Source organism: Paramormyrops kingsleyae, chromosome 3 (assembly GCF_048594095.1).
Source record: "Paramormyrops kingsleyae isolate MSU_618 chromosome 3, PKINGS_0.4, whole genome shotgun sequence".
NCBI classification, from domain to species: domain Eukaryota; kingdom Metazoa; phylum Chordata; class Actinopteri; order Osteoglossiformes; family Mormyridae; genus Paramormyrops; species Paramormyrops kingsleyae.
Genome location: NC_132799.1, coordinates 29512501 through 29540253, shown reverse-complemented (window position 1 = coordinate 29540253; position 27753 = coordinate 29512501). Strand labels below are relative to the sequence as shown.

The window sequence follows — 27753 nt, the reverse complement described above, 5'->3', positions numbered from 1 at the left end:
GTGCCAACTGCGTAGCAGAAGGGCAAACATCCGTATTTCAGGAAAAAGACCTGACCAGCAGGAAGTTTTAAACAAAAAAAGCATATTATATGGTGTGTTTAAACATTACCAGCCAGACAATAGCTTCTGTGTTTTATTATTAATTATTAATTTAATCAAACTTGTGGTTAAGTCAAATGAATTGATTTCACAAGTCCAGTACAGAGTAAACTGTGGTATTATTCATTGAAAAAGTCCACAGTAGTTCCATTTCCACACACAGACACGCACACACATTATTTAAAAAAAAAAAAAACTGGGCCCACTGAAGGCAGCTGAACTTTTCACGCCCCCTGAAGCCACAGATTCAGATGGTTTGCGGTTTCTGCAGCTGGTGCACTGAGACACTGTCATGTGAAAACTATTCCACTCCCTGAGCCCTGAACGGCATCGGCCATTAATGAATGACAGACCACAGGATGAGGTCATACCGACAGCGGGTCTCAACAGCCAGACCTGAAAGCTGCAAAAAAATAAAATAATATTTAAAAGAAAGAAAAAAAGAAGCTTGATACTTGCTGCCAGTAAGGGAACAAAAATGTTAATATATTTTTCGTATTCTTTACTTTTTCCATGCACTCTTTAAACAAAAGTCAACTGAATCGAGTTGAAAAAAACAGCACAAATCCACAATGAGAGCAGACTAAACAATATGAGCTCGGCCAAGGAAAACGGTAAGTAACTCCAGACATACAGTAACGCCGAAGAATTTCTTACGCTAATTGCAAACTATCAAATCTCACAATGGAATCTGTGTACGTCAGGAGTGCGCCAGCGACTCCCCTGCCAAAATATTGTTTTTAGGTGTCAACTTCTGAACAGAAGACGACGACTGTTTGGTGGAGGCCATTCAAGACGGCAAACCACAAGTCACACTGAGAATCAAAATACACAGAAAGGGGATTTATAAACACTGGGGGGGTCATGTGATCCACATCTGACATGATGATACGGCAAGGGTGGCGGGGGGGGGGACTATTTTTTTGTTGTAAACTAACACCCACATTCTGGGATTACACACTTCAAATTAAAAATGAGACATGATGGAAGAAACACTGCTAAATTAAATACAAGTGTATTTCTACCAGTCAATGCTGGACCCCAAATCACAGGTGACAAAACGGCCCCGGAATGCGTGGTGGAGGGCAGCTCAAAGACTAAGACTGGGGAGGGAAGTGTGGAGGGGGGTGGGGGGGGAGAGACCGGGGCCGGCATCAGACATGGACTGTCAGACTGTGACAGCATGTGGCGCTCTGTTTTCATAAGTCCAAGTCATGCTCCTACTTTCCAAACTTCAAACAGCTGAAATACCACAGCATTCATAAAACAGAACTGAACTACTGGGAATTAAAAAGAGGAAGGGGGGGGGGAGAGTGGAGAGAAAGAAACACAAAAAGGTAGCAGACCTCAACAGCAGATGGTAAAATTAACATTTCAACAGCTCTTGCCTTTCATCTCAGGTCTCTGCAAAACCTCGTTTTCTGGAAAAAATGTAAGGGCTCACTTTAGAAAGATACAGAATCAGGGAAAGGCATCTGGAAAAGGAGAAAGGGAGGGAATATTGGGTTATTACTCCTGATGGTCCTTCCCTATGAAAAATTAAATAGCTCTGTTTTGCCAGTCCCCCCCCCCCCCAAAAAAAAAATATTCAGAGTTATGGAAACATCATTGCAGTAATTTATATGTGAAACAACACCTGATGAAGGAAAATGAAGCATGTTTAGCTTTTTTTTTTTTTTTTTGGGGGGGGGGGGGGGTTCTAATCTCATGCTTTCAATTTCTTCAACCTTGTGGCCATGTTTATTTTCCAGCTTTTAGGTAAGCGGGACTGACTGACTGACTCTCCCAGCTTGCAGGCCAAATGCCTGCAAGCTGCACTAAAACGTGTCGCACTGGGATGATGAGACCAAATTAAAAGACAGTCAGAGCAAGAGCATCTTCAGCAAGCCCTCTTCTGGAGAAACAGTGGTTTCATTAAAATTATAAAACGGCACCAGCACATTGAAACATAAGGAAACGCACATTCGAGTCATTGGACGAGGCTGACACATATAAATGAACAGAAACAGGCTGTGTTAGTCTTCGTCGGCTGAAGTCTGACAAACGTCGCCGCACACACCGGGGGCTCCCTTAGATTGGGGCTACAGGCTTCCTTAAGCACCGGAGAGCCCCTACAGTTTAACTCCTCAGGCAAATATTCCCGGGTACCATTTAACAGAGACCCACTATTAGATGTGCAAAGTGCAATGGCCGACACGTTCAATTAAACCAAGAGCACATCCCCTCCACGCCACAGGCTGCCGGCGGTAGCGCATTTACACTGGGCCCTTGAAATCACTACAAAATACCCTCCCCAGGCAGCGGCAGGAAAGCACCGAGCCACCAAACTCATCAACACATTTCACAGGCCGTAAATAAATACATAACGTTTCGGCGGCGAAAGAAAATAAATTGCGAGTGTAAACAGCCTCGCTCTCCCAGGCATTCAATACAGCCTATCTGTAGTGCCTATTAATTTGACACAGTTATGGCTAAATTACATATGTTCCACCTCTGTGACATTTTAAATGCAATTAAAGCTGGTTATGAAAGTGTGTGGACTTCCATATGATGAAGGAAATCACTTCTGTGATTAACATGCAAACGAGCTCATGCTGGCCGAATAGATTGGGGTTTGAAAACCTCAATTACTTTTGTGTGATTATCTATTTACCAGTACACAGGCTTTCATTTCTCATCTCCATCTCTGCCGCCCATGCAGCCCCAGAGTACTCATCGCGCATTTATTTGTGACAGACATATTATTGAAATACAATTACCGTTATTTTTCATGCTGCCGTAGTGTCTATTTTTTTTATGGACACAGAAACTGTACAAACATCTCTTAATTTTATGAGTGTATATATCACTCGGTTTCTACCTTTTTTTATTTATTTATTTTTTTTAAAAAAAAGATCTGTGTAAACCATACCTACTATAGCGTGGTTGTGTGTATACATGTGTGTGTGTGCGTGTGTGTTTGTGTGTGAGTGTGTATACCTTACCTTATGGGGACACAACATGATGAATACCCATTTTTTTCACTCAATTTAATAAAGATCTGTGGCTGCAATGAGAAAACTTATGGTTATGGTTAGGGCTGGATAGGGGTTAAGGTTGTCATAGTTAGCGTTAGCATTTTTCCCATAGAAATGAATGAGCGGTCCCCATAAAGATATGTTTACCTGACATGTTAGTGTGTATATGCTCGCACACACATTTCGTACTGGACCTCAAACGGGTAGAATAATGACAGGAACGGGAAATACCAGGGAAAAAAAGGTCACTCCCTTCTACACACCTTCTGTTTTATCCTGTTACAGTTTTTCTCGGAGAGGCAGGTGCGCATAATTAAAAGCAGCCCGCGCAGCGCGCTGCTAAAATATTACGGCGGGATAATCTATATCAAATGAAGCGGAGTCGCCCGTTTCGGCTCTAAATGAAGTCTGGCCAAAGGAACACTCTGTCGTATTAGGTACCCCGATGCTGAAGTAATTATCGAAAGGCAGCCAGACGGCATCAGAGGCCTTTAATTGAATTAATTTTGCCGGATGGATAATCGTCAAATTCCTGCTGGATGAAAATGCGTCCTGAGAAATGAAAATGGCAAATTACAAATTTCCAGGGATCTACATCACAGGAAAAGGGTAAATCCCCCACCCCCCATTTTCCTCCCCTGTCCCTCCGGTGTAAATAAGACTTGTACAGCCTCACTGTTACTCTCCCTAATTGAGTGAAATTCTTCGTCCAGACTAAACAGATCTGTGCGTTTGAACTGCTTAAAATCCATGGCGACGCGTTAAATAAAGAACGCCGTAAAATATCGTAATTGTTTCAGTAGCGGGTCTAACAAACGTAGCGGGGGAGGGGACACAGCAGTAAACTTAAAATGATCAGGAGACATATGTGCTTTTTAAAAGATTACCACAGGGCCGCTGGCAGGGGAGTATTTGTTTCCAGTAAATTTTTACAAAAATAACACTTGGAAAACAAAACAGATTCCTGGGAATGCTGGACCCCAGTACACTCTGCAGACGCAGCGGAGAACTTTAGTGAGTAATGAGTAAGTGATTCGTAAGCAGAGAGTCTGCGTTTAAAATGTCAGCACGCTGCTTACGCCGTGCATTCCAACTGTAATGACAAAACACCGCCTTGGGGACGAATCGCGGCCCTTGGGGACGACGATGATTGTGCCTGAGGTCTCAGCGTTTCCTGAGCTTTCGAACGCAGCCTGTTGCTTCAGTTGAAGAGAAGGTCCTGAAAGTGGAAACACTGCCATCCAGTGATGGAGTTTCTCAGAACTTCCTCAGCTCTGGAAACGGCCTGTTGACATAACGCACGCGAGTGGGCAGCTGCCAGACTGCCCCGCGAAGGGTCCTACCCACAAACTACAAAGCAAGGTGGAAGTTTAGAAGCCCCAACAGCCTGCAGTGCAAGACTGGATGAGAAAATGTTTGTGTTTTCACAAAAACCAATATTCCCACGAGACACGCAGCACCGCGTTGGTCGGGAGGTGAAGCATGTGTCCAAGGTAGGGAGAAGCAATAGGGTTTGTAAGGAGAATAACATGTCAGGAAATGAGGAACTGCCTGTAGTCTCAGGTACGGAGGAGCAGTGGCGTGGTAGTGTCAAGGTGACACGTGGGCGTGAAGAACAGCAGGGTGTCGCATGTGGAGGCGTGAGAACAGCGTGCCAGACGGCAGGATGCACGAGTGAGTAGCAGTAGATGTTAATGAGGATCAATGGATGGGTGTTAAGGACAAGGCGAGGAACCTGCTGGAGGACCCATATCCCAGGATCCCCCCCTCAGCGCTGCTGTAGGTGTCTGCTCTCCAGAAATACACATTTTACCATATTTGAACCAAACATAAAGCATAATCGGATTAAACTCCAAGAACAATCTGTTACAATTTCTTAATTCCTCAAGCTTTAACACATCCATAGTCACTTGGCTCATAACAAATCCGACATAAAGCTTAAATATACCAAGGCTCCCCAATATAGGCTTAATTTACATTTAATTAGACATAAACTAAATGGCATAATTAATACCTGCACCAGCGCTCTCCATTATAGGTGGGATTCTCGTTATGTTTTAAGTGCCTTGAATCAGTCAGACTGCTCCTTCCAGCTCAAACTAAAATTATTGATCTGTGAAACAGAACTCCAGGGAGGTAATTCACTTGATGTTATATATCTAATGATGAGACGAATAACGATTATACCATTTGGTAATTAAACATCTTACAAACCATGTCGTTGGCTGTGCGTCAGAAAGGTCAGTCAGGGTCTGTTGTGACCGTTTTTCATTTTCATTTGGTGTGGAGATGCGGGGGGGGGGGGGGGGGGGGGGGGGGGGGGGCTGGGATAATAGGAAAAACCCGTGAGGGGCTTTGGCGGCTAATAACACAGAGCCTAACGGTTCGGGGAGAAAAACAATTACAATTACGATGGCGGCAACAGCGCATGGAGCAGCGCCGCATTACGAAATGCGAAGCATTAAAAAACACCAAGGCAGTCGCATATTCTGGAATTCCATGCACCTACCTGTGCGTAAGTCCATAAAGCTTTGGCAAATCAGGTCCGTACAGGGTATCCTGCATGTACCTGTGTGTGGATGTATAGCTGTTTTGACCGATACGTACAAAAAGAAAAATACCAAACGCAAACTATATTTTACTGCTGCACATTCACACGCAGATCCTACCTGATATATTGATAACTAAGTGCTAATTATATTAGCTTTGTCTTCGCCGAGCTGCTACGGGAAGGGAAGTAAAGGCCAGCGCCGTCATGAGATGTACACGTTTGCCGTGACAGGTGCAATTTGGCTCGCCAAACACATTAGAAAAGGGCATAGAACGGGCAGGCCCTGCCTCAGACACCGGATCTCGCGCCTGAATATCTCACACTCGAACAATTAAGGTCTGCAAACTTCTTCTTCGTAAATTGGTCCCCATCCTTAACAAGGCTGCCGTCCTCAGCGGCTCCTGGACTGTCACCGTTCCCTGGTGCAACTATCAAAAACATCATTTGCATCGCATTAATATCCCCGAACTGACCGTGGCCGACGCGCCTCCAGATCGCAGTCCTGCCACCTCATTTGTGTATTTTCGGACTCCTTCCCTGCTCCGTGAGACGTTACCCCTGTATTTTTGGATCGCATCTTTAGCACAAGAGCCTTAAAAACTAATGTGCTTCTGAAATTTAAAATAACCCCTATTTATAAACGGACATCACTTGTTGTAAATGTTTGGTTTTCAGGTCTCCCCTAAGTGATATGAAATAAACACTGCTGAGGGAAAAAAGCAGCTTGGATTATAGCCAGGAGGAGCCTTTGAGCGCGGTGCAAGACGGACACATATTTTAACAACGGCAAAACAGAGCCGGTAACGCCAGGCCCAACGTGCTCAATAATGAATACATGTGAGATTACAAAACCCATTCCAACATTTACATAATGTAAAACACTCCCCCCCCCTCGTTTTGCTACACAAAAAAAGAATGGCGAAAACTATCACGGTGTTGAAATATTTGACAAAAGGACAAGTCTGGAATTCGGACTGACCAACTGCCTCCAACAATACAGATAGCGTTAAACACATTCTTAAGCAGCTGACTGAGAAAGACCTTGAGGAATAATTATTGGGCACAATGCAAATGTATTAGCATGTCACCCATACCACTTCAGAAAGCCAGAGAAATGCTATCACCCACTAGAGACTTAACACAATTCCTGGGGAAAATGGAAGGTTTATAAAAGGTATTTAAAAGTGGCTTTAACTCTATAAGAGGGGCGTCTTACATTTGCGCGGCTGAAAATGAACCGAATGTTTGTATAATGTGAAGCGAAGCTCGCAGATAAGGGAACGGCTTCAGAACGGAGACCGATCAGATTGCAGACGTGTGCGAAGGGGTTACGTGGCTAAAGCCGCCACTGCCATTGTCCAGCGTGGCTTATTCAGAAAGTGCATTAATTAAATTTCCATATAAATCAAAAACGCAACCGGCCTGAAGAGGTTGTTGTATAGAACAAAAACGTCTAGGGATCAAAGACGCTTTCTGAAAACCATTTTGGTGATTAAGCATTCCCCGACCTGAGGGTCCGCATCGGTCCAGAACCACGGTCTCCTTTCGGAACGGACCCTTTAGTTCCGGGGATGCGAATTCCGGCCATGAGTGTTAAACGCGTGACAGACGTGTAAATGGTATACTTGCGGGGTGCTTAGCGTCACAAGGCGACACCGTGATTCCCGTCCCAAAAAAATCCCGCCTAGCGTCACGTGCCGAGTGTGGTGGTCACTTCCCTGCATGCCGAGTTCGACACCCAAATTCAGCCGCTAATCACGCATCGCAGGGTGTCGCATGCAGAACCGATTTCACTCACATGTGCCACACACGCAGGCTCTGGAAATCCAAAACCCCCAGAAAACACCAATAGCCATGTTTCTTCTACAAATACCAGTTGGCTAAATCATACATGTTTGGCAGCAACCGACTTCATACTGAGTTTGTATGCATAATTAAAATCACATCTCGTTATAACAGATATAGCAGCTAACAAGGTGATCTACTAGTTCAGGAATATCTGCTGCCAAAATTCCTACTTTGTGCAACAATACATCCAAGTTCTGTGTAAGAGACCAGGATGTTACCATAATTGGCACCGATTCCAAGTACACGACACTAAGCTGAGGATGCAATGTTCCTTTACTCCCACCTAAAATTAAGAGCGGCATTCATAATCCCAGTGATGGTCGGAATGAACCTACTGTATGTTAACTGATGTCTTGAACTGCGGCTCACGTAGCTGGTTTAGCACACATACTGCAGTGCAGCTAGCTGGTTTAGCACACATACTGCAGTGCAGCTAGCTGGTTTAGCACACATACTGCAGTGCAGCTAGCTGGTTTAGCACACATACTGCAGTGCAGCTAGCTGGTTTAGCACACATACTGCAGTGCAGCTAGCTGGTTTAGCACACATACTACGGTGCAGCTAGCTAGCTGTGACTGCGCTCTTGCTTTACGGAGAGTAAGACTCGCTCTCGCGGCCTCCAGGCATCTTCAGTTCCTCTAATATTCTTGCGCACTTTCCCAGTGCATTTCCCCGCATAATTCATATCACACTGGTGCCAGATCTTGTATTCTTTGGCCATGGCTAGCAACTCTGAGAGAAATCAAGTATTTTGGCTCTCCTTCAACTTAAAAAAAGAAAAAAGAATTCCTTCACTTGTCTTAAATAGTAATGAACTGTGAGTCTTTCATCACCTTCCATATCTTGGGCAACACGGCTACAAAACACGAAGTCTGAGACAAATTACCAAGTGAATATTTGTTTCCAAAGGACAGTAAAATATTAGATTAGAGTGCACATGGAAATTCCACAATAGATAAGGGTTAAAAACAACATATTTGCTTCTCTGGTGGGTTCTAATATGGTGCCCAGGCTTATGAGAAACTCAAGTACAATATTATTAAAGAACAACTTTTTAATAATGCAGAAAACCAGATCTTCCATTTGTAGTGAGTGAGACAGTAAAAATCATGGGTAGCTGTGAAAGGACCCTTCAAACACATCCACAGACTTTTCCACACGCAGCTCTCCGTGTGACTCGCTGTTGTGTGTGTGTGTGTGTGTGTGTGTGTGTGTGTGTGTGTGTGTGTGTGTGTGTGTTCTTATTTTACCTTCCACATCATTCTATTCTGTTCCAGAGAATTCTCACATGGCAAACTGTTTTATTTACTTTATCTTCAATAAAATGGTTCAGTGAGCATTAGCGACTCGGAGACACAGGTTTCAATCAGCCCCCGAGTGAAGGCGTCAATCTGCATTAAAGTGGCAGTTTGGGGGGGAGGGGGGCTGAGTGAGCCAGGGTCCCAGGCCTGATGGGAGGCCGCCAACCCGCCACCACATCAGCAAGGACCAATGGGGGGGGGGGGCATTTAAATAAACAAAATAACAACAAACGGATCACAGGTAAGCCAGGGCCACAATCAGTGCATGCAGGAAGCGGACCTACATGGGTATTCCCTGTATAACCTCCATGCTACCGGCCCTGGGTGTTTTTCGGATGCAGCCAAAGCAGAAAACCCCCTCAGAAAAACCCAGAAGTGCATGGTAGTGCTGTGGAGGGGGGCATGTTGTCAGACACTCATTACATCACATCTGCCTTCTACGCCGCCGTCGGCTACACTTAACCAAAGATTTCTGTGAACTGCTGCCAACTGAGAAATTCATTTCATTTGAGCAAAGGAAAATAACTTCAAATCTGGAATGTACTACGTGCAAAGTGTTAAGCGTAAAACTGACAGAAAGACGACCGATTACGATGAATTTTGAACCCCCTCCCCAGAAATCTGCATGCCCTATTTGCAGTCTATGCCGTTTGGCATGATTTCACGTGAATCGTTTGTGTTTTGGCGATCCTGGTGGGGAGAAGGTGTACCTGAAGAGCGGCGATGAAGCACACTGCCATTGGTCCTCCTACCCGACTCGGCCCAGAGAACTACAGAGGACCTGGGGCAGTCAAGTGTTACTGGGGGGGGGGGGGGGGGGGGCACCTGATTGACAGGCTCCCAATAAGAAGCAAAGAAAGAATGTGGGTGGAGGATTCATGAGGTGCAATTGGAAACCACAGTCTGTGTCAAGCCTGAGTTTGTCAGCAGATAGGTATACTTTCCAGAAGCCTTTGAGCCAGTAAACTGAATGATTTTTAGACCATTCTAATTCATAGGTAGCTTCTTACGTCTACCTTGTTATACATACAGGTGACATATACCACCAGTCAGTGCTTAACTAAAGAGCGGGTCTTTGGGAGGGGAACCACTGAGTCAGCAGGCCAGGTGTTTAACTGCCTTCTTCCTGCTCGCCAGGGGCTGAGGACAAACCTGATGTAGGTCTCACTGACCTACAAGCCCCGAGTTCTGTTACCACGGCAACATGGAGCACCAAGGTCATAAACTCCATGTATTCCACCTGACCTCCAGACCCTGTGCTTTAGGCCAACTAATTGGCTCATCATCCAGGACTGGCTTCTAAAGGCACAGCGCCAACAGGACAGTGAGGGCAAAGGATTCTTCCATTGTGACAGGCAGCACACTTGCAGGTCAGGTCATTTTCATAGTCCTGGAAGGCCGAGTTAAATCAACATTAGCAAGAGATACGTTACAACGCGCACCTGTTTCAACTTTGGGCATTTTTCCCGAGAAATCAGAAACCTGTGCCGCTTGTCTGTAGTTAATTTAAACATATGGTATCTTTCAGGACGCCACCCAAAGTCAGGGGTGTCAATCTCCAGTCCTGGGGGGCTGGAGTCCTGCACATTTTTGGGTTTCCCCTCATTTAACACACCTGATTCAACTCCTTGTGCTAATTACCACACAGCTCTTGAGCTGGATCATTTGTGTGGGAACAGGGAAAGAGCTAAGCTACACAGGGCTCTGGCCCCCCAGGACTGGAGTTTGACACCCCTGCCCAAAGTCATGACGGAGTTATCCGACACCCTGTGTCATGTGTTTCCACTGGTTCCACGAATCAACTGTTTGTTTACAAAGGAAAAAGTAAAAAATGGACGATGACATTCAGCAACATCAGAGGAGAAGACCCACAACGTACCATTACTAAAACTCAGACGACACTCTTTTCAAAGTCAAGAACTATTCTTTCATTGTTATAGCTAATTCCATTAGTATCAACGAACAAAAAAAAAAACATAATCCACAAAATGATATACGTGCGTCATTAAGGAAAGTCGACGCTAACTGAAAGCTTGCCGGATCAAAACGGGGAAACTTCAAATCATATCCTAATCCAAGACACAGTGTCTTTCTTGCCATTGAGAACCATGGATCCTGACATTTCATTTCTCCACGTAACCTTTAACTTCAAGGGCTCTCAAAATGTCAGCTTTACAAAGAACACAATTCATGTTCACAGAATAATGCGTCCAACAATAGAAAAAATAGATGTTAAAAAATATATATACAAATTCGATATTTGATTTTAAAGTGTTTTCCGGGTTTTTTATTTGGATAAAATTACTGGTCTGGGTTGAGAATGACAGAAAGAGAATGGGTGTTATTCATGTTCAAAAAGATCTGTCAAATGAATACTGTATAATTTTGGACTAAGTGGATAAAAAATATATATTTCACATAAGAAAATTTGTCAAAAATATGGCACACTGAACTAATCTAATTTACATTTATATGAACCTTTTCAATAGCCAATTATTTCCATAATCTACAAGTCTCATAACTCACCAGGAATCCAAAATCCTTTAAATGCAATTGCTTCAGAGGCAAAAAATTGCTATAAAAATAAAATGTTTCTACCAAACAAAATGGTCCTTGTACAGTGTTTAATTTAGATGGACAGTGGTGTGTCACTGCCATAACTTCAGGGCATCAAACTTCCAAATACACTTAATCCACAAACATTTCCTTTGAAATAACTCCACCTCCCGTCAGGTATCACCGTCGCCATGATAACACCCCCTCCCAGTCCTGCGACGGAAACAGGACCTTACGCGGCAAATGTGACATTTTCCTTTTCATTCACGCTCTGTGTACATGTTAAAGCCAATGCTTGTATGAGGCACAGAGAAAAGTATAAATATTGACAGTCATTCAGTTAGGTTTGGTACCTGTATCTTTTGATCTTAAACCAACAGCCCTGTCGTCTTTTCCTGGATCTGACTGCATGACTCCTGCTGCTATGGAGTATATCTTGCCATAAACCATATTAATGTGTTGCAAATATGGGCCATATATTTTTTTTTTATGAAAAAGCTTGTCTTTAGGACTGAGATTCGCATCCCTGGCAACCTCAACCCCTCCAGGAAGAGAGCCAGCTGAACATATTTCAGGGGGGGGGGGGGGGGGGGGGGGGGGGGGGGCAGGAACAGCGTGTTGACAATCAAGCCCACTGCGGAATCATCATCATCATCGAGCGGAATGCAGGTACCAGCAGTGGCGGCCTGGTTCCACAGCGAGTCTTCTCGGTTCCCTACCTCGACGCGCAGGTCCGAGTCAAAGCGGATCAGGAGTCAGTGTCAAGTGTGGGAGCACTCCCAAACGCAAACTCTCCGCAGTGGGAACTCTGCTGCCAATTCAGTGCGTGTCACCGGTGTGCCCAATACAAGGTGGCACCCTGCTGAAGGACAACCAAACTACCTCCAATCTTATTCCTAAAACAAACATATGGATTTAAACCAAATCTCCTTAAGGTGGGAAGAAAGACTGGTCAAGCCCAATGAAAAGTCCAGCTGTGTGTCTAAAAATAGCCGCTGTTCATAGGTTGACGTTAGAGATAAGAGTGAAATACAGCCCCGCATTCACTTCCTTGTAGAGACCTTTGGGTTGGGGTGGGAGGGGCAGGAATGCAGTAGCTACAGGCTGCTGGAGGGTACACAGAGAAATCACCCACCCCCCCAGGCCTGTCCATAATAGGCAGGGGCCCTTAATCTAAAGTAGGCAAATGGAGTGGTTAATTAGCATAGCATACTCTTAGGATCAATACCCATAAAGACTGAGGTGCCTTTCTGGAAACCCATTGTCATACTAGCCTTGTGGCGACAGTCTTTCCTCTCATTCTCTACTTCCTTCTTCATTCCTCCCTCTTTCACAAACGTTCTAAATCGCTGGCATTCCAACGTAAGATACTTATTATTTTTAGATACTTTTGATCAGTGTCATGTGACCCTGGTGTCATGTGTGTCATGTGACATGGACTGTCGATTTCCAGCGGCCACAGTCGGGGGAACTTGCTGCCCCCTGAGAGCTCGACTGAGACTAAGACTTCGGCCTGGAAGTCAGAGTGCCGGTCGTGAAGCGGGAGTGTGGCGAGCCTTTGAAGGGAGAGGCCTTTGTTCGGAAGGCTTAACTTTAAACTCTCCTTGAGGACTATGAAATGGGATTGACCAATGGACCTGATCTCAAAGATGCACTCTCTGCCAGGGTTAACTGTGAATAAAGATTAAAACAGGCATTCTGTAATCTCTAACCCCCCCCCCCCTTCCCCATCCACCTTCTTGTCCTGCCCCAGTCAGGCAGACAAGGGGGACACCAGTTGGGGGACAGCGAGCCTCTTTGATTTGGCCCCTTCTTGACTATTCATAACGTTCAGTGTCAAAGCACAGGAGTTAACCGCCTCCCGGTTCTGGAGAGGGACTCTTGATAAACCATCTGGGAAAAGAAATGGCAGCTTCAATATAGCAAGAATTTCATTTTAAATTGAATTTCAGCAAAGCTATCCATCTGGACTTCTTTTAAAACGTAGCCAGATATGCATAATTGCTATAGATTTTATATATGTATATTTAGTCTACGGTCCAGGCAATTACATTTCCCCCCATACTGATTAGAGGACTTGTTTGAGAACAGATACACTTAAGAGTCCATCTTTGAAGATTTAACTGGACACTTGACAGATTAAAAACTTCGAGCAGAATCTCTTTAGGTGGAAGCGGGACTCAGAAAGGCTTTCTCCACAGACATTAGACGGGCCTATAGCCAGGGTGAGCCCTACGTACCAACTCAAGCGTTTCTTTGATCAGACTTCGACCTTAAAGGCAAAACTCAGCAGAAATCAGAACTTCACGTTTGGACCTGGGACACTGCAGCACCTTGGGCACCACAGAACACGGAGAGTCGCGGTTAAATGGAAATTTACGCACAAAAACAGATGAGCGCACTTGTTTCGCCCAAAAATTCACTGCATCTTTAAATGTACGATAAACTATACTTAAACATCCATATTAAGTCTGTAAACAAATTAAGTGAAAAAGTACATCTGAAATTAGGATTTTAGAAAAAGGAAAATTCAAATTCTCCAATTATATATAGTTTTAGCTGGCCCAGCCACAAATGTACTGTAGGTGCAGTTTCCCGGTGCAGAATAACCAGCAATCCCAGCTTGTGGCCAGTTTAACTACATGACCCATTAGATGCTAAAGCGGGGGACCAGTTACGAGACACAGGCCAACATAAACAGGGAATGGCGTGTTCGGGATGCCAGCGTCAGGAAGTTCTAAGGGAAGGAGGGTGGCGAGACAGACAGTCAGTCAGAGACAGTCGCTGTGTGGCCCGATCGCTCCGCTCTCTTTGATCCGCGACTCCCTGCACCCCCCCCCCCACTGTCTACCTGCGCCCAGGACCCAGAACCCTTATCGGCAGAACTGGCAAACGAGCGTGATTTTCAGAGTTATCCAGCTTCATCCCGTGCAGCCCGATATTCCTCCTCCCTGTTCACCGTTTCCCGCCACTTCCAGAGCAAAAATGATCCGGCTGCCGCCGGCACCCAGAAAAGCATCAGGAACGAGTCAGAATGCGGAGTCGTGAAATTCCGATAAAACTGCGTAGCGTGTTCCGTTTACCCAGCTGCCCCTGTGCCGCCTGTCACGGCGGACAGATAGGCAGGCTTGTGGGGGGGGGCTGCCCGGTCGATGTCGCGTTAACATCCCCCGCATGTCCCCCTGCTGCCAGTGACAGTTTTACTGTGGGGGGCTGGCATTCTTCACCGTCACTTAACGTCCTTCAATCACGAGCAAATAAACGTTCCACCTCCGATAAAGACGTTTATCCATGGGGTGGCGACCACTGCTCAAACCGTACTTCATGCCGGTGGGTTAAATAAATCCGGAAGGCCGCGTACTGAACAACAAACGAGTAACAAATAAGCTCAACTTACCACTTAAACTGGGACTCTGCACGTCTACGGGGTATCGCTCTGTTAGGCCTTTTACTATGGTAACTGCTGTGACATACTTCATCCTGTAGGAACAAAGGCAACAAAATTAAAGTGTAACAAGCCTCAAAATATCCACAATTTGAACGCATTTCTAGACAAAATCTAAGCACTAAGCTTTTCTGTGAGATCCTGGGGCATTGCTAGGGCTGTTTTAGGGGGGCTGATGCCCCCCAAATAAATGTACACTAATTCATTTAAACAGAGCATTCACGGTCATTTTCATTCAAATCAGACCCCCCTAAAAAAGGCTTGGTCCCCCTTTTCATAGATCTACAGAGCTGCTGCGATCTAGATCCATGCTGTGAGAAATGATCAAAAACAGAAAACTCAGGCAACAGTACGCACAAATTACAGGTAATTTCTGATTCCTTACATTCTCTTTCTGAGGCATGTTTAATGTTTAGGATTGACTCTGCCCAGCCTCTCTGGTTGACAGGCTCTCGTGGGCTGTATTTGGGCGTCGGTTCCCTTTCAGGGTATTGCCCCTCCAGGACCAGCAGGGCTGACAGGGTAACAGGGTAACGCTGATCCCTGCAGCGTCTCTGGCAAGTTTCACCTCCTAAAGATTCATTACGAGCCGCGGGCCCGGGCGGGCCCATCCGCGTCACCGTGTGCGGCCATTCGGATCGGGCCTGGTCCATTTGAGCGGTCACACTCGGCGCGCACGGGATTGGATCACGCGGAGGTCAGGCCCGGCGGTGCCCCCCGCCCCTCGGCATGCCGGCGAGGCTGTTGGGGGTGGGGGGGGGGCACTCCAGCTGACCTCCAGGTCAGGAGGCATTTCCATGACAACGCAAAGCATCCCTTACATCCTTTCTCAGTGGACACAGATCAAAACCAAATAAAAATACACCCTCAGAATTCCATCATGTGTTGTCATCACACACACCCTCTACACTTTACATTTCTGCCTCGTACTTCAGCATATTCTGGCGTCATCTTAGTCGATGTTATTCGCCTGGCAACTTTGTCACGCTGTCACCGTACCCGCACTCCTCTTGAATCGAGTACGCTGCCCCCCCCCACCCAACCCGCCGCCTCCAGCCCCCTGCCACTGATGCACGAAAACATGGTCCAGCGGTACTTTTGAGCCGCCAATTGACTACAGCTGATTGGAAAGGTATCATGTACCAGGGACACAAATCAAGCAGCTTATTGCTCCTCCGATGCCAGAAAATTCCATTATGGCCAGTGCCGGGAGGCCTCGCCGTCCCAGCAGGACCAGCCACACGTGAAAGGGGCCTGAGCACGGACGAGCAAGGTGGTCTTGCTTGGCTCGGCACCGCGTGTGTGACAAGACACCCCCCCCCTTTTAAAAAGACAAACATCATCAGCACCAAGACAAAAACTCCAAAACAAAAAATCTGCAGACTTGCCCGGACAGCAAGATGTGACCGTGATGCCTCACAACTAGAAACCGCTGAGATGACGAAAGACAATATGGGAAAGAGGGAGAGATTCTGACTGTCACAGCATGAGTGAAGACGGGAAACATGGGCAAGACCTGCACTCCACTCCAGATTTCTCACAGTCAGGATAAATGATCTTAATTTCGTCTTTTTTTTTTCTTGTTGGATTTGCAAGCACCCTCCATCTTTGTAGGAAGCTCGCAGACATAGGAGTGGTAAAACCATAAACAAACAAAGATGTAGGCGTTTAGATTGGGCTGCGGCAGCAGAACACAGCTCATTACACCGGAGCAATAATCCAGAGCTCAATGTGCCGACATTGGGCGCAGTGCAACCCTGGCACACCGGCACCGAGGAACAAGCCCACTGTTTACGTAACATTTACACGGAGAGCTCCTGATTGGGAAGGATCCGTGCACATCGACCACGTTTTCAACCAGCCTTGTGTTTTTGTTAGTCAAGAGGACGACGAATACGTCTATCCATTGATCCATTCATCCATAAACCGCTTTGGCGTTACTGTGCAGCAGTAAGCAGAGAGCCAATCCCAGGCAGGAGACACCCGGGATGGGCAACAACTGAGGCCAATAAGGAATTCTGTATGATGCCATCACATCAAACTACATCAAATGAATGAATTAACTATACTACACAATACCGATTACTGAGAATTGTAATATACATGACTACATCCTTGGTCGTCGTTCAAATTCACCATAGTATTCCTGCCTAAGTGGATACACAAGGCTCGTCTTTGTATTTTGACGGGAACCGAAGTGACCGTCTAACACGGAGAAGCCCGAAAGTCACCCGAAAGGCCTCCCAGAATCAGCACTCCTACACGAGCATTGCGTTTGCTGATCGGGCAAGCACACCCCTCACCCTCTCCTGGGAACTAGGACATAAGCACACAAAAACGTTTGCTTTGTCCTAAAAGGTTCCTAAAAACTCCACACGACTACCAGCGGGGTGTTGACTAACCAACGGCAGATAGAGATTATCACACTATTACCCAAAGCCATTTCCCATTTACCCTCTGAACCGGCTAGTGAATTACAAATACTAAAGATGTCACAAAGGGTCAGATTCACAGACACGTGTGTGTGATGTAGAGACCCTCAAATATACACTGACTTTTGACACTCTAACATACACAGGATAGGGCCTGTAAGGCTATACAGTATTTATATCCAGTATTTATGTTGATTTTCAACACGGATTACCAGTGCTTCAGTGCTAAGGGCTATTGATTATCAGTGTTAATGCTACTTACTGCAACCAGTCCATCTTAATTTGACTGTTTACTCCTTCATAAACCTGGGTATTACCTTGAAATTACTTGTACACAAGAGTAAATTACTCGGCCATTAGGCATTCTCAGGAGTACAATAACAAATGCATCAGAAGCCAGACTGCAAACCCAAATGCTGTTGCCACGAGCTGTGTTTGTTTACCGTGACTCGGCGTTTCTGCCGTCGCCGTGTTCTCTGTGGTCACGTCAGACTCGAGTGCTTCACAGGCACCTTCATCAGGAGCTCCGGTCCTTCGTCACACAGAGCTACCCAGAGAGAAGTAAGCTTCCCTTTTAACGTAACGGTCTTCATAATGACTGAGAATAAAGTGATTCTGGAAGGTAACACTGTAATTAAAATTCACTACATTAATCAAAAAAAAATAATATTAATAATGGCGCACATTTTAGAATTGAGAATACGATAAAAATACATAAGACTAACAAGAACAACGACCAGATTATACAGGAATTTCAAGAACCAGTTAAAAAACTTTGACCGAACGTTGTGTGGTTTTCTTCCCCCACCTTCGAAAAAACAAGAGAAACTGGTTCTCGCAAAATAACACCCTAGATTCCATACTGGAAGTTATGGAGTGGCTGGACAAGCCTCCAGCTCCCGCATGTGTGGCCCTTCACTCGGCGCCGAGGGGCCACGTGTTCAGAAAATCCCGCTAAGGACCAGTCACAGGTTAACACATCCCAGGGCCACCAGGGTCACGGTGCGCCTGCACGTGTCATTTGTCACCGGTTCTCACAATGGGCTCCTTCAGCGTTAAGGGCGGCGTTTACACTAAAGTGATGCGACCTCCCATCCCCGACACCAAACATCTCAGATCAAACCAGACCATTTCTTTCTATTACTTCCCGCCCCCCACCTTCCGTCAAATTCATCTAACGAATAAACCCGTCTGCACACATGTGGGGAATAAAAAAAGAAAGAAAAAATAACAACCACATCCTACTAGCTTGCGGTTTATGAACTGCAGCCTATTAAGAGGCGAGTGGAGTAATTAAGTCTGGAGAACAACTGGAGATAAAAACCAAAGAACACCACCCTCAAGAGTCTGGGGAAGGGTAGAGGCATTGTGGCGAACACTACTATGAAGAGTCCTTACCTCTTATTGCTGTTTACGTGGCCCTTATAGCTGTTTGACAAAAAAGCCATGACCTAAACACCACAGAACAGGCATGAAGAGCCCTCCCCCAAGCAACTGGCTACTTATAGGTCTAAGTAAAAATTCCACAAAAAAATACAATGTTCCAAATCCATTCTACTGTACATCCTTCAGCCCATCTGTCTCAAACCCAGTCTAGGTTATTTATAGGTCACCAGGTCATGAGGTCGTCTTTGGAATCACAGCAGCAGCCTGCAGGCATCGTGACGTGCTGAAACGTGTTCAGCTTGTGTCTAACCACATTAAGCTAGCCTCCTCACTAAAATATAATTAAACCAAGTTAGCTAAATTTATACACAAATATTACTATCAATTCATGCCAACACTGGGGAAAAGTTTTATTCATTATAACCTTAGAAAAAAACTTGACTTGATTCTTTAGGTCTTCAAGCCTTAAATGTGACCGAACCCTCCGCCCGTGACCGGCACTTAAATCACGACTGAACGGAACGGTCATGGTCGAGGGACCTGGCTGCCGGCAGCAGGAGACACGCCCTAAATCAGAGCCGCCATGCTATTGCTGAGTGTTCGTGTGTGTGTGTGGGTCAGATACACATTGCATTGTGGGGACCAAACGTCTCCACAATGTGATAAAGACCTGTTGTTTTTAACGCTGTGGGGACCATTTTTTCAGTCCCCACAAAGGGAAATTCAATTTTATAAAAATCTATGAATGCAATCAAAAAACTAACAATGTCAAAAGACTAGCATTTTGTTATTTACTTATGGTTAAGGTTAGGGCTGGGATTAGGGTTTTGCCCATAGAAATGAATGGACAGTCCCCATAAAAAATACAAATGCAAACATGTGTGTGTGTATGTATCTGTGTGTGTGTGTGTGTGTGTGTGTGTGTGGTTGGCAGGTGACACACCGGAGGAAGGACCCGCCCTCAGGCTTACCTTAACGAGAAAAAGTTCACGGCCGGGTGGCGAAAATCAAAACGCGGGGGAAGGCGGGGAAGACTGAGCACGACAGGAGGGGTAAATAAAACATGGCCGCTGATGCGCGTGAGCCGGCCACTTAACACAGGCTGTTAACAGGAAAGGCAGAGGCGGCCTCGCCGACGGGCCACAGTTAGTGGCCAGCCGACACTTAATAATCCATTTCACAGCGACACGCCGGGAAAAAAACTTAAATTGGAAGACTTGAACTTCTAACTGCCAAATGTATTTTACTTGATAGCTATACACACGTTTTATGCACGTTCTTTACTTTATTTGGTTACGGTAGGTATTAAGTCCACGCAATTGTATGCAGTACAAGCTCGGCAAACAGATAAAACCATGCTGGGGGGGGGGGGATTTGCTTAAAAGCATAAAGCATAATCCACTAACATAATAATACCTTCAATAGGTATAGCATGCTTTTTAAAAATCAGTCTTATTTAGTGCAGCACACCACTGGAAACACACTTTTGAAAAAAAGTAATGCATTAAATTGTCCACACAAAGCAATAAAGCGGATATTCACCAAACAAACTGCGGCATGAATTTATAAAGCGGAAAGGCCTGCATCACTTGCGGGTGTCGCTTAACCGCTTCTTAATAGGCCGTCGGCGGTCATGGAAAACAAGCCGACCTCCAGACTGTCATGAGCTGTGAATGGGGGGGGTGGGGGGGAGGAGGCTCCGAAAGGAATTGGCCGGTGGCTCAGAGGTGTCCAAATTGGGCTGCTTTTATTCCGTCAAGTTTGTTAGACTGCAACGTCTGACTGCCCTTCATGGAATACATATTTCTTTAAGTCAAACCCGCGACACAAAAGAAGTCCAAGCGACCGGCTTCCATGTCGCTCACATCCCACCCCCCCAAGAATTCAAATGCCCTTATGGGTAGCTGACATACGCCGGATCCGCAGGAATGTGCTCCCTGGACTGTGTGAAAACATGCGACCGGCGGCCATGCGGACGAAGCCTGCCGGCTGCAATTATCCCACAAGCTGCCGGCAGCACCTTGCAAGGGGGCTCGGTCCGGTCCGGCCGGGCCCAAGCGGCAGGAGGGACCGGGAGAGCCGATAGGGTGCCGCTTAATTTGGGGGCAGCGGGGGTGACGCAAAATGATACGCTGTCACTCAATTAGTGACACTTAAATATGGCGCCTCATGTGTCATGCCTGAGCACCAAAATGGAAAACAAAAACCACAAAGGAAGATGGATTGGAAACGTCTGAAACGCTTTTATGCACTGAAGGCATCCGATGGTAAATCGTTAACCTGCTGTATGCGGCTATAAGCCGGCAATACACTCCATTCTTAATAAAATGGCTCGGCAAAGCAGTATGCGAAATAGACAGTAAGTATGTCAGGATATTGTGTTCGTGGTCCTACTGTAGACACTATGCTTCTTAAACCTAACACTGAAAAGACCCCGAGACGGTACAGGTGTACATTTTCTAAATGGCAATCTTTATATTTCATTACAGACCAATCTCAACAACTGTACAGCGTATTCTCACCCCCCCCAAAAAAGTGAACAGAAACATATTTTTGAAAATGATGGATGCATTGGAGGCTCTTTCGTATCTTTAGGTAAACAGGATCCCGGAGAGTAAAAATGGGCCCCCGGATCCTGCTTTTTTCCCCCCTTTCGCTTTTGAACGGAAGGAACGTCTTTTCTCCTTTCCGCAACCGACGCGGCCACACTTCTGGGCCTCGCGCGCCGAAAATTAAATTCCCCGGCGAACAATGGCGCACGGGAGCACAGTGGCATGCCGACGGATGATAGGAGATTACAGGCGTTACGGGAAGAGAAATAACATGCGGCGACAAGAGGAGCGCTAAACATCAAACAATGACTACCCCGCTAATCTGTTTATGCACAGGGAGTGTTTCAGGGTAACAAGGCCGCGCCGTTTACATCTTAATCGCTGCAAAGTTCGCATCCTGGGTTGGGCTAAACCTTAGACGTGAGGCCGGGGGACACAGGCGGCCTCTAATGGCTCATTGAGAACAGACGGGGAAATATTAACAATACCCAATCCGCTGTGTGCTATCAGAATATGGGTCTCTTTGGAAACGCGGCCTTTGGGAGGCTCCGTCAGCGCCGGTCCCGAATAAGGCCGCCTGAAGCCGGGGAGGGGCTCGGATAAAAGGACGCGTAATTCCAAAAAAGTCCGATTACCCTATACAATAATTTTATCTGTTAAATAAATAACATACCTCTGCTACACAGGGTGTTGGGGGGAGCCACAGTGATGTTCTCCAAAGGGGCGGGGGCGGCGGGGAGGGGACACACACACACACACACAAGCCTTATCTATGTTAGTTGAGCAATTCAGCCTGAACAAAGAGGGTCTTCAAACTCATTCTATTCATCGCTGGACGTGTAATTATCCTCAGTTCATAGTCTAGACGTTACCGCTTTCACAGTATTTAAGACCCCGTGCAACATGCATGCGGCTCTTAGTGGGCCGCACTAAATCTGAGGCAGATAAATTAGCGAAGAATGCAATAAAAAAAGGCACAATAAAAAGAACTTTATCCCCCAAACCTTGGCCTCGCCGTTAAATGAGATTTCTTTGAAATGCAGATCAGTGGAGCTAGATTAGTGAATTTTAGCTGCTGTCAACATCATAACAAAATACAAATACAATTGTTCCCCAGCCTTATCTGCTTGCTTCCATCTGCTGCCTTGTTATTTACTTTCCTTGATTTACTATGCAGATCTAAATAAGACACATCAAGGAGGGCTTATAGTACAATGGATTTTTAAGCCCTACATCAAGGTATTTGAGACGGCAGCCCAGAGAGCTGTCATCAAAGACAGATCTCTAATGAATGTCCATATCAGGGACGTTTTGGTGCTGAAAGCCGGCGAGAAAAGGCAGAGCCACCAATCAGGGCGGCGCGAGATGCCCGTGGCCACGAGGGGGGGGGGGGGTTGGGGAGCATGCAACGCGAGCCAGGTCTACCCAACCCGTGGTGTTTTGGGGCAAATGAGAAAGCCTTGCTTAACTCACAGAGCCTCGATTGGGGTAGGGGCGGGGCTAAACTATACAAAAATGTAATAAACATGTGACACCAATGTGGGGGGGTGGGGGCGTACCAACATGATCTACTCAACCCATGCTTAACTCACACAACCTCCATGATGGTGGGAGGGACTCATTTATACAAATAATTTAATAAATTCGGAACAGCACTGCGGACAGACGTAAAGAGGGCCCTGACCCACTGGGGGGGTGGCCGGCTGCACGGAGCCACGCAGAAACACGCCGCGATTTTCATTACTGTGATCATCAATTATTCATCGCAAACAACGGCACTGGGCTTCCGAACATGTCAACGGTGCCAACAGGACAGGAAATTGTCCGTCCCATGAACACGCGGCCCTCCCCGATAGTCCACAGCCAGGCTTGTGTGTGTCAATATATTTTACATTGTTTGCACGTATGTGTGTGTGTGTGTGTGTGTGGTCCAGATATACCTTGCACTGTGGGGACCAAATGTCCCTACGTGATGAATACCTGTTTTTTTGACATTACGTGGATCAGTTTCCTGATCCCCATAAGGGAAAACTCAATTTCTCAAAAATCAAGGCAAAAACTGTTGTATTTTGTTTGGTTGCTTATGGTTATGGTTAGGGCTTGGTAGGGGTTAAGGTTGTCATAGTTAGCATTAGCATTTTTCCCATAAAAATGAATGAGCAGTCCCCATAAAGATATAATTACAGATCTGTGTGTGTGTGATAAAAACCTGTTGTTATTTTGATATTGTGGGGACCATTTTTTTAGTCCCCACAAGAATAACCTCAATTTTATAAAAGTCTTGTATTTTGTTTGGTTACTTATGGTTAAGGTTAGGGCTGGGGGGGGGGGGGGGTTACGGTCGGCATGGCTAGAATTAGGGTTATGGCCATAGAAATGAACGGACAGTCCCCACAAAGATATGAGTACAGGGGACGGTCCCCACAAAGATATGAGTACAGGGGACGGTCCCCACAAAGATATGAGTACAGTGCCAGATGAGGCGGCGCGGCTGTTTGACAGGCAGATACGGCTGAGGCCATCACCGTGTTTAAACAGTCAGGCTGAGGAGGAGGGGGCCGCCCCCAGCACCCACCCCGCCCCCCAACTCTGATGCACCTTCTCCCCCTGCCCGGCACCACCCCCTCCACGACCTCAGCCCCCCCCATCTTCCAAAAACAAACTGTGGGCTGTGCTCCAGCAGCGGTGGGGAGGTGGGGGGGCAGCACAGTTGTCGCCGATCTGCGCCAAACGGGCAACGCGCCAACAATGCCGTGGTGCGATCGCCAGGGACCGACGGCTTCCACCGCCTTCCGTCGCCTTCCGCCGCCCGCTTAATCAGATGACAAAACGACAGATTTACATATGCAGAAACAGGTGTTGTAACAGGTTTGACTCCTCTTGACCTAAAACATGTTTGGGGGGGGGGGGAATAAAAAAATAAATAAAATTAATTTGAAAAAAAATTAAGTTTAAAAGCAACAGCTGCCTTGAGGTATTTGGCCTCTGATGGCTACTCAAGTCCACACCATCTGTGCTGCTGGGTGCCAGGACTGACAATCCAAATTAAAAGGCGGTCATCAAGCGTCGTAAAAATAAACCTCTGCGTTTGCGAGACCATATGCCCGGCCTGTTTACTTCGGAAGCGGCACTATCGGAGCGGCAGCCTCCTGACCTCTTATTACTCTCCGGGCCTCACGGTGTAATTACCTCCATCAGCGCCCCCAGCACCCCCGCCTGCGTCCTCCCCCCCACCCCCCCCGTCAAAGTGAACGTTTCATTCCATCATCCGGAACCGCAAGAGACGCGGAACGGCGGCTCGAATTACGCACGGGGGCCATTATCGGAGCTCTCGTCGGCGTTAAAAACAAGGAGTGACAAACAGCCCCCGCGGAGAGGCGGGATCAAGTGCAAAATTGCAGTGTTAAAAACATTAAGCACAACAAGTCGGAGAGGTCTAGCAGGCGGGAGTTTATGGGAGACGGACTGCGGGGCTGCGGGGCTGCGGCTGATGCCGGCGTTCGACTGCTGCCATTTACATGCGACGGAATTATTCCCAATTACAGATGGGACATGGAAACACGGAAAACACAGGCAGGGAGATGGTCCCATTGTTCAGGTTCCTTTCAGCTGACATATTTCCGTTTTTGACAAAGGTCAAAAAATTTCAAGGGGAATTAGTTGGAATACGGAAGGAAATCACTGAATATATATATATATATATATAGTTTTATTGTCTGACCAGTGTGTCTAAGATGCCTACAATGCGTATGCCCTGTGGCAGACTGGCACCCCATTCCAAGGCACACCCACAAACTGAGCCCGGTGCTGCCCAGTCCCACAAAGTACCTCCTATGGTTTAATGGATGACTGGATGGATGGATGGATGGAAATAAACACAGTTCTAGTGAATGTTACTAAGCCCGCTTTGAAAAGAGTATTCCTTTAGAAAATCCACCCTTTGAAATTTCAGCCAGGCCATTATAACCCCCTCTATCCTCCCATTTAACCAAGGTCTCCCCCCCATCCAGGCTATGCAGGTTCATCCAGACATTTCTGATTTGGGGGGGTGGTGTTCTTGGTGACTAACCTCAGCGCTGTCCTTTAACGTCCACCTGTTTTCAAAGACAAAAGGGGCCTCTGGCTCCCCACCCCCCCCCCCCCCCCCCGCATGTTTGTTTGTTTAGAGCCGCCTGCCCCAGCCTTGCCTGAGCGATGTCACTCACAGCAGACTGATGCCGGCAGACGGGAACACCATATGCCCAGAGCCCAGTGCTCCTTCCTCAGCCTAATGCGCTTGTCAGAAGGCCTTACCGTCACTAATCTTTTTTTCAGACCAAATTTATTTCCCCCCCCCCCACCCCAAACGCGTATGGCGTGAATAACAGTTGCTGATTTTTATTTCGCTCTTGAGAAAGCCCAAGTCTGACATTTCTGCGGCGTGAAACAAACCGTGGGTGTAAATATTTGAAATATCTTTTGAAAATTATTATCTAGCCGATATTCAAAGACAGCGAGCCACAAATGTGGCGTTCAAGGTCACGAACGACAATAACGAGACGCACCGCCTTACACCGGCTCCCCATGGCTGCATCGTCGGACGCTTCAGGCAACTTCCGGGGCGTACAAACAAACGTGCTGCCCCCCATCTTCCCGTAAACAGTGGCAGCTGCCCCGTCAGTCCTCAACGGCAATGCGGCAGACACATTCCAGCAGCATCGGCAGGTGAGGTCTGCCCTCACTACTAAACATGAGTGATGACACAGATAAAAAAGGGAAATAGTTCAGGGAGATTTCACGTCATGAAATATCACAGTTGCGTACAAAATACTGAAATGCTTGAAACTCCTCAGAAGGTCACAGTGATTTACTTTTTGATGTGAGTACATATATCCCAGCAGACAGTTAATGTGCCTGACCACTGAAATGAAGCAGTAACACAGACTCATAAAAGCCTGCTCCTCTACTCCAAGCAGCCAGAGCCAAATTAATTTGTGAACAGTTTCTTCTTTTTTTTGGGGGAAATTCCTTGACCATCTTAAATGGATTAATATAGTAGGCTTTTATCATCACATCAAATTGTAAGCCTAGTTACTGCCATGTCTCCTTCACTGCCAAAAAACGATATTTAATGACACTCGAATGTGTTGGTTAAAGGACTGTATTGGGGGCCGGTGGGAGGGGGGGGTGGGGGCTGATGTCATCAGTCCAGAGATGGGGTAAGTTGACAGCCGGGTTATGCAGCGGACCCAAGCAGGGAAAAACGTCTTCTTCCCAGGCCTGGCCTTTAAGTGAGTCTGAAAAATGGGCTGTGTGTCCCGCCATGTGGAACGGTGCTCTGAGATTGACTCTGCTGGTACCATCCCACTGCACCAACAGCTCCTGATACATGTGAAACATAAGGATTACAGCTCTGCCCCCCCACCCCCACTTTCTCCAAAGGCTATATTTATAAGGACGGAAAAATAAAGAGGAAATTAACGGATTTAAACTAGACACTAATACTTTTCATTCAGGCCTGTCCTAACCCCAAAGAAAGGGCCACACAAGCTATGAATCAAATTAAAGTTCAGTATTTGCTGTTTATAAAGAACCCAAAAACACACCTATTGCCCAGGTAGTTTTAAAGAAAAACCCCAGAATGTTTGGGCTAGTTTTCACGTTTCAGCAATAATGTCTATGCAGGCACCCATGGAGTAGGTGCGTCTTTCAGGCCCTGTCCTAACCCCAAAGACCAGGTCACACACATAAGCAATGCATCAAATTAAAGTTTAGTACTGGTTCTTTAAAAGACCCTCTCCGTCTGTCCCGATCCCCTTACTTACACTTATTGCATTATCTTAAAAATACATCTGTCCAGATGTTCCACTGAGGGGCCATGACACGAGTCACTGTAAACTAAAAGCCTGTTATAAATCTAAACACTGCTGCGTACAGTGCAAGGGAAGATAATTATCAGGCGGCGCAGAAGACGGCTGCGGCTTGACGTTACCCTTGAAGGGCCTTTTCAAACACAAACAACATGCAATTTAAAATGTTTGCATCTGACACCGTAAGTGACACGCGTAGGACAGACAGTAATAACGAGCAAATTAGGGCCTACAGCAGCCCTCAAAGCACGCGGCGTGTCTACAACAGCCTCAACACGAAAAATAAAAACAAGGAAGAGATTACCTCTCACACAAGTCCACCGCGGGCGGCGGGGCACCTGAACATCGCAGGCATGAGGGGAGAACCTCGGTGAGGGTAACACCTAGGACACGGTGTTAAGGCGGCGTGCCTGTGAGCATCACAGACAGACAGGGCGGCCTTGCCAAATTAAATCAAAATGTCAGATGTCAATGTTGACTGTGCCTTTCAGCATCCAGAAAAAGACTGCTTCATTTATTTCACAGCCTCCTTTGTCAACACGTAATTATTTAGCGCACAGAAGTCATTTCCATTAAACATTCCGTGTGCAAAAATTAATTAAAAGGCAAATTTTTGTGGTTAATAAAAGACAAATATAAAATGCTCAAAATAATTAAACAAAATAAATAACAAGTCTGGAGAGTTTTCCTTCATGGACCGATGTGGGTCAGTGTTTG

General features: G+C 46.3%; 1 protein-coding gene across 7 annotated transcripts in view; it reads right to left on the bottom strand.

Moving 5' to 3' along the window:
* The window catches only part of LOC111843126 (forkhead box protein P2), a 117273-nt gene that overhangs the window by 82235 nt on the left and 7285 nt on the right, over positions 1 to 27753 (bottom strand). For 5 of the 7 annotated variants that reach the window (XM_072710091.1, XM_072710090.1, XM_072710089.1 and 2 more), the window contains exon 2: positions 14770 to 14852. The exons of 1 other annotated variant lie outside the window; for it this stretch is intronic. In XM_072710091.1, the coding sequence (XP_072566192.1) occupies positions 14770 to 14851 (82 nt within the window). In that variant the 5' untranslated portion in view covers position 14852. Of the gene's footprint in view, positions 1 to 12045; positions 12118 to 14769; positions 14853 to 27753 lie in introns of those variants that run through there. One more of the 7 variants, XM_072710100.1, reaches the window with a different exon arrangement.